The sequence below is a fragment of the Vanessa cardui genome, chromosome 18 (genome assembly GCF_905220365.1).
Source record: "Vanessa cardui chromosome 18, ilVanCard2.1, whole genome shotgun sequence".
Classification (NCBI taxonomy): Eukaryota; Metazoa; Arthropoda; class Insecta; order Lepidoptera; family Nymphalidae; genus Vanessa; species Vanessa cardui.
Genome location: NC_061140.1, coordinates 2,694,163 through 2,706,815, shown reverse-complemented (window position 1 = coordinate 2,706,815; position 12,653 = coordinate 2,694,163). Strand labels below are relative to the sequence as shown.

Genomic DNA, 12,653 nt, shown 5'->3' with positions numbered 1-12,653 from the left:
CTTATGTTCACCTATGCCGAGCCGGGACGGGCTAATTATTCTGTAATAGTGGTACAAATTATATTATTTTAATATTTTTGTAAATGCGGCATGGCAAACTAAACTTGTACTAAACTTCCGTACCTAAAGCTTTGAACTTCCCTCACGAGAGATGTAATTAGTGCGCATGCTCAGAAATCTATGTCAGGGCCGTGACATGACACAAAATACGCAAGGTCACTTATGTTTAGCGTTTACACTGTCACTTCTATTATTGAGTCGAAGGGAAAAAGTCTTTTAGTGAGAGAATTGTGCCGTTATGGCTTTTGTGCCACCGCGTGCTGTGCCAGGTATTTCATAAACATTACTGGAATATTCAGAAATTCACATTTATGTAATATGTTATTTGTGTCACGAACTTGTTGTAAATTGTGAAGTGCGACAGACATGTAAATATATAATTAGATAATTAGTTGAAGATGAAGATGTTGATATCTTTTCAAATTTGTGATACTTACGTGGTATCTTTCGCGTAATTAGATTAAAGTGTGACATTTGTTGATTGTGTGTTTATGTAAGAGAAACTATTTAGATTCAATATATTTATAGATTTGAAATGAAAAATATGAAGTTACTGCTGCTGAAATGAATAAAACATATGAAGATCAAATATTCTGCAAGTTAATCTCCTTACTCCAATTTATATTTCAGCTCGTAGTGTTCAGTCATTAGAAGAATACAACACCCCACGAGCTCCCCTTCGTCGTCAGGTATCCTTAGATGAAGAGAGGCGTGATGATTGTCAAGGGCACTGGAGAGGGCCGTATCTGGAAGGAGAGGAGGAGGAGAAGGGAGTACGACTCTTTAGAGCAATGCTCCTCCAGCACTTGAGACTTGAAGAACTTCGGCCGCCGCCATGTATGATAGTCCCAGCAAATCCTGATCAAAGGTAACTTATACTATACGTAAATATACTTACACTAAGAAGTGTATAACGAGATATTATATTGTGTACAGTAGCATTAATCGGAAAGTAAGCCAGAACAACGTATATCCAGTTAATTACATGGATTAATTCACTTACTCTAAGATCCTTATGTTTCAAGGAATCTAGAGAAAAAACACACGTATAAATATACTACCAGTTTTTTATGTAAGTTACTATTAATCTTAAGAATATTCTGGCCGAATAAAAGCGTAAGAGAGGAATCATAACAGCAAAGAATAACGAAAATAGTCTTTGTTGTAGATAATGTAAAATATATTGTAAATACATTGAACCTCTAAAATGTTGCAGAATAATTGGGTGATGATCTTGTAAAATATTTTTTAGAGGTTGGTGGATGTACTGGAGAGACTGGAGAGCATTGGAACGCGCTGCCCGTAGATTTAGAGATACAAAGGCGAGAGCTCGGCTGGCGGCGCGGGCTGAACACATACCCTTATTATGCCTGGACGAGGTGCAATTTGAAGATATTATGCAAGAAATATGTCAGGTAAAATCTATGCAACAATTAACTTAAAAGAATTTATCATATATTTTTAAGTGACTGTTTTTGTCTGTTTTATCTATGGAAACAATGTCTTTTATTCAGGATATTGCTTATATTTGGTCGATTAAATACAGAAATTAATCATCTAATTGGTGCATTTGGGTAGGTACCCCTGACTCATCAGATATTCTATCCCGAAACGCCTCCACTTCTTATTGCTGTGTTTCGTTTTGAAGGGCGGACATAACCTCTTACTACCCAAGACTTGGTGCTGTAACAATTGCTTAACTGTTGAATCTTATAGCATCCATTTCTATAGTCGGCGGTAACCACTTGCCACCTGATGAGCAATTTGTACGTCATATTATTATTATTCTACACATTACTGTTATCAACTAGCTGGTTTGATTTATTAATGATTTTGTATTGTTTTAGGCCTGTGTTCACATTGAACAGAGAGCGTTAGTTGTCCTGGCGTTTCTGTGCGAGGTGGTCGCGCGCGCTGTTAGGGTTGGGGGCTGGTGTAGAGCAGCTGATTGGGCTGCGAGGCATGTAGCTCAATGTGCGACTCCCTGGGCTATTCGACATGGTGGCTGGGTAAGTTCAATCAAACTTATTCTAAACATTGAATTGTGTCTCCTGATAATTCTTCGTATTCAAATTAATAATATTGCAAGTAAAATATTGTTGTATATGAAACAGTACAAAATATATGTTTGTTAACAATTTACTAATTATATTCTTGATATTACTAATGTAATTCATACATTTGATTAAGGCGGCAGTTATATATTTAACATAAGAATTAATAACATTAAATGCTTAAATATATACAAATATGAATTGAAAATAGTTAATGCATAAATCTCCCATTTCCCTGTTGAATCGCAATTCCGATCATCTGGTATAGACAACCCTCCTGTCACTAGTGGAAGCCATAAGGCGAGGTGTTATACTTTTGATGAAGCTTTTTGCACCACTATTCCAAGGGCCAAGTGTTTCGACAGCAAATAGAACAAAAAGTAATTTGACATAAGACACGAATATTTAGATATATTTTTTTGCTTCATCTTTTTCCGCAGCGGCACCGGCTCTTGATTAACCTGTGTTATTGATATTTCAGAGTGCAGTTGTGGAACGAGCAGGTGGCACGCGCAGAGAAGAGACTCTTCTAGCAGGCGCGGCTCTTGCGGCACTGCTCGCTTTTCTTCTGTTTTGCCGCACGCGACTCCGCCACGCTCTGCTTTAAACAATCTCATTACTTCCGCAACATGCGTGGGCATAGCTTGAAAAGATTCCTGGATAAATTGTTTATCCAGTTGCATTTTATAAACGTGTATTGGAAAATGATTTTCCAAAAATAATCTCCAGTAAAACATCTTTACAAATCTTCAAGATGGATTCAAGAATTATCCAAGAGGATATTGTTGTTAAGCAAGGTTTAAAATTCATATATGTAAAGATTAAGATGTGAAATGATGAAGGATAATAGCTCAGGGTTCTGAAGAGATTGCTATACATAAGATTCATAGATAGGGCTTAGTTATTCAATTGTTTTTATGAATGTTTCTGGTTTGATCCTCATTTTACAGATTACACAATAAAGTCCTGAGTATACCTAACCGTCCGACAGTATTTATTCGTATTTAAAGTCAACAGATGCTCCTATACTTTAACCAATTAAGAATATCTGTCAGACAGATGTTAATCAAAATTTTTTATTATGACATAATTATTTAGGTAGCTTTCTTCTTTTTATAAATTAAGCTCTTATGACTTATTATGATATGATGTTGATCAAATAAGCCTTATAGCTTAGTGTCATGTTATTTGAACAAAATTTTGGAGTCTTTCTTGTGCTTCAATTTCTGATGCCTTAACTAAAGGGTTTATGGTAATTGAGTGGTAACAGCAGCATTTTAGGTGGACCAAAGGTATGATCGATGATGAGGGAAATCGTTTCATCTAAAATTATTATGTATTGCATTATTCATTTCATTAAAATGATAATCCAATGTTTTTTCCAATGTCAAAACATACATCATGTTTATACTCATAGTGTTGTATTTTTTTTAACGGTATGCCAAACTATTTCCAAATATAGCAGACATTTAATAATAAATAAAAAAGTATTACAAAAAAAATCTTGCTTCTGAACTTATTATTATAACTTAAATCTATTAAATTTTAGTGTATTTTGGATTGAATGTAATTAGAAATTAAAAATATTTGAATTTATATTTAAAGAAGTATTTTAATAGTTAAGAGGGGTATTGTATTCTCCAGTGCGGAGTTGGGATGGATAGCTAATAAGCAATAGCCTCGCAATGTTGGTTAAGAAAGAAGAAAATTTGTGTTTACTCGTACAGAATGTTTATTTCTACAGTGCCCGTCTATGGAAATGACCACTTACCAAAACATATAGTTGGACATTTGACCTCTAGCTTTCTAAGATTATGTCACTGAAAGCATACCATTAATAGTATCATTACCAATCACCACAATTATCTGTGAACATTGCATAATTATATTACTCGATTTATTTACTTTCACAGTAATCTATAGAATTTTATAAATGTTTACATAACTCTGCCTTTTGTTATTGTTTAACGGCGAAATCATTGGCTACTATTTTAACTGCCAATCAAATGACGAATTACGCCTCACGAGCGAAGCAGACGACAGTTGCTTTTGAATATATTGAAGAATAGCTTGTCTTGAACATTCAGTTGCTAAGCAACACCATTAATAAAAACTCTAAATTTAATAGTATGATTTAACAAACCAGGAAGAGGACCTATTAATATATTTATAAGATTAAATACTCAACTAGATGTAAAATTTCGTCTTTATATTTACCAAGGATTGTACCACGGTATGTCTCCATAGACATTGGTATAATACAATAATATTACTATAATTATAATATCTAAGGAAAAGTTTGTAAAGGTGTGCCTGTTAGAAATATAAAAAAAATAACATTAATACTGTTTAGCTGCGTCGAATCTAACTAAGAACCTCTAAACTTAAATCATTTATATATCTACAGTATCGCAATACAAACTCGCTAACACTGGCCATAATATTTTTCAATGCGTTGTTAACTTCGACTGTCTATCATATAAATAAATCAAAGTGTACACAGACTGATAATTAAAACCAAGTATCCATCAAAGTGGAGGGTGATGAGGAGTCATGATAAATAATTAAATAAGATATAAAAAATTTAGACTTAGGTGAATACTAGATCTGACACCAAAAAGAGAATATTAAAATAATGTTTAGTTTTTTCATGATCCATGTTATATTTATTAGCAGATATTGTTATTTACTTTACAGATTGTATAACGTATTTTCACATGATGAACTATGTAATTTGAATAAATATTTTGATTGTATTGTCTATTTTATTGTATCATAACCAAAAAATGCCAACTTATTTGATTTTTCACATTCTAGTGCTTTATAATAATTTGTCCTGTGCACTTGGTTATCATTATTTCAGGATGGCTATGGTGCTCTTAATCGGTCATCAAGAGACCTGTCATATTCAATTCAAAGTACATATTGTCATATTATAAATAACGTAGAAAGAAACAAATGCTGGAAGGTTAAAAAGCTGGTGAAGGAGGTTTATTTATTTTAAACCTCATTTCCCATAAGCTCTTCTCTGGCCTTTCAGCTCCTTTCTTGCTATCACTTGAGATATAAATAAATTTTTGTTTTTAGACTTTTCTAGAGTTAATTATGCTAGTTTCACTAAATTCTGATTATAGAAAATAATTCACAGCGGTTTGTACATGTATACATTAAGTATATTGTAGCATATCATCGAAGATTTTCATTTTTCGAACGCTAATTTTTTTTGTGTTCAATTTTATAAATTATTTTTGTTTATAACATGGAAACTGTTTTACGATTGCCATCACTAGAATTTGTTTTTTTTTTTAATTGGTTATGTAGGTTTGTTCATAATAAATTTGGATTGATTTTGGGAAGAAAGTTCCACACAAATGCGCCGCAGACAGTGGAAAAATTCTCATCACAGTACCGTTTAATGGCATGTTGGTATTACAAGCGCTATTGACATATTTTGTTGCCATTCAATGGCATTTTTAATTCTGGAATCTTTCTCATTAATGTTCTTGTTTTGTAGATTTATCTATTTTTTTATATGTTTCTTGTATTTGGCATTCGTATATGAGGATTGAGAGAGAGAAGAACAAGCTGTAATCATGTTTTCTCTTTTATAATTTATATATTGGTGTATTGTTCTATAAAAATAGATTTAATTTATTTGTGTCTTTTTTCATTTCCTTACAATTTCAAATATTTCTGGTTTACGAACTTTCTTTACGATTTATTTCTTCAAAAATTATTAATTTGGTGTCGATTTCATTCAAGACTTATTCAATAATTTATGGGTAGTTCTACAAACTAAGGAATTTTGGGCAGCTCAGCCAAAATATGTAAAAAACAATGTTACTAACAATTTTTTTTACATGGAATATTATTAATTACAATTGTTTCTAGTCACTAAAAAAAGTATGGTCACTAAAAATAATTAAGATTACAATTACTTTTCTGAACAAAATCACTGTTCAAAGTGTCGAATTCTCAGGTTCCTGCAGTGTCACTCGTACAAATTTTAGTTCAAAGTGCATCGTGATACATTTACTTCTACATTTGGGTGTTAAAAGAATCGCATATTAATAAGCTTACTATTATTCCTGGACAGGTAGAACAATTAGTATAGGATTAATAAATAAATCTTGTTTACATTTTGTTCCTACGATTTTATATCAGTATCCTGTTCGCTGTTGAATTAAGAAATATTCACTAGACTATTATCTGTGTGTCTTTACCGTTCCGCTGAGTTGATAGTACCTATAAAGGAGACAAAAAATGTCATCTATTCAAAATGTCGATGATGTCGTAGCATGTGGAGGTGATGTTACTGATCTAAGTGAGTTCTGCGGAGTTATTCAAAATCGCTGCCCTGGTGTGACACTTTATATCGTTACTAAAAGTGAAATTGAAGATATGAAATATGTTTTTCTTGTGGCTCGTTTTTTTAAATGGCCATAAATAAAAAAAATATATAATTTTTTGACTGTTCTCTTTTTAAAAAGCTAAAAGATACTGTACTTTAATTATTAGACTGAATTTCGCCACCATAATATATAAAAAATGTCAGGCTGAAATCAGACTCGAATTATCCGTAATTTGTAGAACTACCCATATATGTATTTTGAATATAAGGTAATTTCCTATTATAGTTATACAACAACAACAAAACAAAATGATCGTCAAGAGGCTTATGAAAATAAATACACATTGTAACTCACTATTTTATTATTTTATTGTAATTTTTCATAATACGATCGGTTGACACGCCGATGCTCTTGTCATACGCCAAATATTACCAATTCGAACATTAAAAAAACAGTAAATGTAAACATCTGAATGCGATATAATAAAAAACTATCATCACAATTTAACAATCAATAAACGATTTGATTAGAACAACGTTGTCCATTATTAAAATACAAAACTTTTGAAACTCAACAAAAGGCGAAAGAATTCTACAATTGTACTTCATTTTCGTTCGTTTCATATTTTAAATCACTTTTATTGCTTTTTATAACAATAATACTGCTGTACATCTATACAACACAGCTGAAATTTCTACAATTCAATGTTGAAAATAATAATATTGTAAATAAAGTGACACAGAATTCATAAAAAGAACATTCGAATACTATTAATAATATCTGTGATCTGGTGCTAAAAGGGCCTTTACTATATCAGAATAGAAACATCAAACAGATGTTGATTATCCATATAACATAAGCCTTTTTGCATATTAGTTAGTAATGTTAAGCTTATTTCATTATAGCACGAATACTTCTTTTTTAAATGACTTGGCAAATAGCAAAAACTTTAGTCTTAACACCAGGTCACTGATATTAATTAACATGAATATTTGTTTCATATATTGGAAATTATAACGAACTTAAGCAATATATAATAATGTCCAAATGCAAGACTTAAATTAGTATAACCATCAAGAGCCGCTCCAATAGTATCGTTCCAACGTTTTGAAAGTCTCTATAACTTTGCTACATCGTTAAAAGTAATAACATTTTTTACTTTTCCTTAATTAATAATATCACTATTAACAATCTACGCTGTCATTTCGAATACGAGAATAACTACCTTTTCACAAGATCTTCCATCAAAATATTCGTCTTGAAGTAAAATAATATCTTCTATTTGAAATTGTATGTTAAATGATTGAAAAGAAATATGAAAGTAGATTAATTCAAAATTAAAAACTAAAACATCTTTTACACAGTTTCAAATGTAGATCTTATGTGATATTGAAAAGTGTATAAAGACATTTGGTACGTGCTCAAATAAATCTGGTTTCTCGTAATCGAAATGTTTCAGCTACGAAAAAAAGTCGTTGACTAAATGTCGTCCCGTTTTCTCCGCTACGAACCACTTAAAGCTGAATATCAATAGTATCGAAGAGTTTGAAGTCTTAGCACTGAAATTACAATTATGGTGTTCGTCAAACGTACCGCACCGAAGAAAACGCGACGCTTAATATTTTTATTTCTTTTATCCATTAAATTTATTATTTTTTTATATAAAAAACCATTCTAGTAACAATTCTACCTGGATATCATACTCAATTATAAGATAATTAACATTTTTAAATTTTTAATTGTAGCTTTAAGCCTAAACTTATACTACGAAGAAGTAAAGATTAGTTTATTTCGTAAAATGTATCAAATCGAGATACCAAGAGTATTCGTTCAAGTCATATAGGTTCTAGTAATTGTAACAAACTTGAAATAGAATGGAAACTAGCTCGGCATGTGCTATTTGGTACTGAACAAATGCAATATCTTGATGCAACTACGAATGGACATCGTACGAGCGCTTCATGATATGATCGTTATAATATTATTAAATACTTGAACCCTCCGTATTTTTAAGTAACCTAATCGCAATGTCGACTAGAAACAATGGAAGGATGATTAATTTACAGATTCTACTTAATAATAGTTTAATCATTACAAGAGATAGATAGAAATGTCTAGTGTATATAATACGTAAGATACAGCATAGGTATACAAGTGGCGTATAGATGATACATTTAACGTACACGAACGTCCACGCATGTCTTGGTGCTTTCCAGTATACTAATTATAAATATTAGATAAACTTTTTGTATTTACTGCGATCTACTTCTAATTGATGTTAAATATATCACCGACCCTTTAAGAAACTTTAATTGGAGAGAAAAATTCGTTTGTAACTTACATTAATTGTATAGATTGGTCACTTCGAAATCATACAGTTTCATATCCACCGGGACACGTAAATTCTGATGAAGATTCTGAATCGGGAACCTATGTCTATAAGAATGATAAAGAGTTTGAAGCTGTATTTGGATTAATTATGTCTGTATGTGAAACTGTTTGATCAGAAGTGACACTACTAAGCGAACTACAGAAGGCTATCAAATCCAATCTTAATATATACAAAGAGTGTTTACAGTTTCCGCGTAATTTGAAGAATTTTTTTTTCAATTGTTGAACATTCATTTAAATATGGTATATTTAAATTATTATTAATGTCCTTATCACAGAATATGATCTATACGACTGTAACCAACAGTAACCTACCGATATGTTATTCGTCCAAAATAAATGCGTAATAAAAATCGAATTGCCTAATGCTTGCTCAGTTCCACTTTCAAAATCCTTTCCGTTAAGCTTTGTTCGAAATTTGAATGCTGTTCATAGCGAATGACTATTTGAAGATTGACAGGGTTTACGAAGATGTTAGAAAAATCTGTTGAGTAATATTTCACCAACGAGGCGATAGTTGATTTGAAATTGTCAAAGCTTAACAATAATATTATCTATCTATTCTAGTCTATTTATTGCTATGTCAAATAGGCGGGTTATCAATATATTTTGTGGGATCTTAACAATTGTTTTTACAAAATTATCATTTTTTTTTAAATTTCTCAATCAATAACTTGTTTATTCGAAACAATCTCTTGATTTACAGCATTGAAAGGAATCTACGGACGGTTTATCAAGATGTTAAAATTTTATCAATTTAGCCAAAGATGGCCGTTCGAAATTTAAACCGTGATTTAAGTTTAGCTTTGAAAAAAAAACATGATTAGTATTTTATATTAGCAGCGTAGTTTTATAGTAGGAATCTAAAAGTAGAAAGAGAAAGATAGAGAGAAACATTGAAGGTCAAAATTATAAGGAAGAAAAAGTACATTTACGCATATGAGCTATAGAGAATGTGTAAAATTTTTAAATATAATATATTCTCGAGCGGGACAAATGTGACTAGGAAATATCATGACAGCTCTAGACACTTAAATATTGCTAATAAGTTGAAAGAAAAATCACCCATCAAATACAAAAATAACATCAGTAACGTTAATAAAACCTAGCTATAGATCACTGAACTCAGAGGCACATTGTGTTTCTAATGTTCCATCATCCATTTCAGCCACATCTGCCCCACTTTGCGAATCATCTACATTTTTATTTACAGTACGATTTTTAATTAACATTTGTGCAGCGACTTCGGCATCACCGTTGTATAATCTACGTTCAACGTCACTAATATTATACGAAAAATATAATATAGACGACACATTGTTACAATGTAAAAAACACTGATCTTCGCGAGAACTTCATTTTGATACACGTTTTAAATTGTCCTTCAAACACCCAAACAGTCAATTTGAGTTTATAATTTCGGATAATTTTAATCGATTATTTTAACGAATTTTAATTGATGCATTATTGAATCTTGATCGATATTTCGTATCGTTGGAGTAAATGATTTGCGGCTGTATGTGATTTGTGTAAAAAATCTTATAAAATACTATGCTCACTATCCGTCCTCTCACGGTGGACGAATTACAATTCGACCTAGGACACATATAACAAAATCAATATCTACAAAGTTATTACAATCAAAGTATTTACAAAATAAATCGTAATTAAACTAAATTACAGATAATCTATCGTTAAAATATAACACGGTAATATCAGCTACAATACATTTCTGTAAAAGCCTTGAATAATTACTAACATTTATATAAATATCTACACTATATCGTTTTGCTACGATTACAGTATCTCGTTTAATTTAATATGAAATAATTTTTAAGTACAAATTTTATTGTATTGCTTCTCTGACATCTTAACAAATTCTTACAATGAAAATTGATTAATTTTATTTATAGGGCCGTCAAATTTATTATCTTAAACTTTTTCGGAGTCATCTATAATATTTATCATCGATAAAGTAACTTCGTATATAACGCATAGTACGAATATTGTTTATAGATTCATTCGTGGTATAGAGTAATATTTGTCGCTATTTTGTGCTAAATATTCATCACATGTTAAAACTAACAAATATTTGAGCGTCAAATAAATCTAAAGGAATGCTAATAAAATGAGCTATATCGGTCATAAAGTCAATATAATAATTTGTATAATTTCAATTCTTGTTCTACGGTGCGCAGTGTTACAATAAAAAAAAAATTATTTGTACGTGTCTTAATTGTTCTTGAATTTAAAATTACATCGCTGTTTTATTATTAGTCCCAAAATTTATATGAGATTATGAAGATATTCTGTCTTTACATAGAGACAGCTTTTAATATCGAATGGAAGAAAGTTGTGACGTTTCAATATATTTTTTCAAATAATTGTTCTTGAACAACCAAAAAGGATTTAATCTTTCATAAAAATATCAAAAAAGTATAACTATCATTTAAAACATAATAATTTAATCGATTGTAATTGTTTATTGTATGCGACTTTCGTTTCGCTAATCAAACATAAGACTATTCGCTAGGGCAATGGAGGTAGCCATATTCGAGGCCGAGACTGACGGCTACGAAGACGAAATAAAGGAGGAACATGGTGAAACCGAGGCCCCTGTTCATTTTCCACCTGAAGCAGGCTATGCTGATGATGACGAAGATCAGCATGGCGAACAGTAGAACGATGCTGCACACCATGCCCTTCGAATTGACCTGAACTGGTTCGCCGTATATCAAGCCATAGAGGAGCCAGGGCAGAGGCAACCTGAAAATGGAAAAAAATACTTTAAAACAATATGACCCATAATTATTTAATAAAAATAGCCACTAGCAAATGGGTCTCTTGATGGTCATCACCTATTATACATATATATCTGGCATATGGCTTCGAACAGGAACACAACAAAAAAAATGGGAATTTATACACAACTAGTTACTGACCGTGGTTTCGTTTGCGTTTTCTAGTGGTTTGGCCGCAAAGGGCACAGACAGACCGACCGATTTCCTTACTCAATACAATAATAATAGGAACAACGATAGAAGACGCACGCAGGTTTCCTCACGATGTTTTTCTTTACCGCCGAGCTCGAGATGAAGTGTTCATAACACATATTAAGCACATGAGACTTTAGTGGTGCTTGCCTGGGCTTGAACCCGGAATTATAGATTAAGATGTACAAATTCTAACTAATGGGCCATCTCAGCTCAAATCAATCCTGATACACAATTGTAAATTAATTCCATTAGTGAATTCTAATTTAAACTTATCACGTCAAGTCATATCAAATATTTCCTATGAAATTGGTCAAATTTAATATACAATACATATATACTCCTAAATTACCTTTATATAATATTAGGTATTAGTCATTAATTTTTTGAAACGTTTAATGTTCTCGATAAGAAACATGTTCAAATAAAGATCGTATCGGCCTTTTTTCATGAGAAGTCGAAAAATCACGCAAGGCTGTATCCTGGGGGAGTTGGCATTTCGTTTGACCCAACATTTGGGCCAAGGCTTATTGGTAGATAGTATCAGAATGTAAATTTTCACGCCAGTTATGGATCATTTACGGCTGACTCGGTTAGTATTATAGGTCATTGTTGTAGAGCTGGCCAAAATTAGGCCATAGTTTGATACAGAGTGGCGCAATTTTATATAATGCAAAGATTGCAAATATTTTTTGTCTATACTAAAAAATATCATAAAAACACGTGCAATTTTTCTTGGTCGTTTTGGGCCAACGTTAAATAAAAATGTTTGTTTGATGTCAGCAAACTAATTCGAATTTTGA

At 31.6% G+C, this 12,653-nt stretch overlaps 2 protein-coding genes across 5 annotated transcripts in view; one reads left to right on the top strand and one right to left on the bottom strand.

Annotated features, from left to right (window-relative positions):
- Positions 1-225: 225 nt before the first annotated feature.
- Positions 226-2,889, top strand: LOC124537405. Its single transcript, XM_047114240.1, has 5 exons — positions 226-329; positions 691-928; positions 1,313-1,475; positions 1,908-2,069; positions 2,596-2,889. The coding sequence occupies exons 1-5, from the start codon at positions 299-301 to the stop codon at positions 2,719-2,721; spliced, it is 720 nt and encodes a 239-aa protein (XP_046970196.1). The 5' UTR covers positions 226-298; the 3' UTR covers positions 2,722-2,889.
- Positions 2,890-6,809: 3,920 nt separating this feature from the next.
- Positions 6,810-12,653, bottom strand: part of LOC124537451 (sodium/potassium/calcium exchanger Nckx30C) — a 108,883-nt gene continuing 103,039 nt past the window's right edge. For all 4 annotated transcript variants that reach the window (XM_047114299.1, XM_047114300.1, XM_047114301.1 and 1 more), the window contains one exon: positions 6,810-11,623. In XM_047114299.1, coding sequence (XP_046970255.1) covers positions 11,380-11,623 — 244 coding nt within the window. In that variant the 3' untranslated portion in view covers positions 6,810-11,379. The remainder of the gene's footprint in view (positions 11,624-12,653) is intronic.

Coding starts and splice junctions, on each gene's coding strand:
- LOC124537405 (XM_047114240.1), top strand. CDS start 299: ATGGCTTTTGTGCCACCGCGTGCTGTGCCAG. Junction 330..690: donor GCCACCGCGTGCTGTGCCAG/GTATTTCATAAA, acceptor TTTATATTTCAG/CTCGTAGTGTTCAGTCATTA. Junction 2,070..2,595: donor CTATTCGACATGGTGGCTGG/GTAAGTTCAATC, acceptor TTGATATTTCAG/AGTGCAGTTGTGGAACGAGC.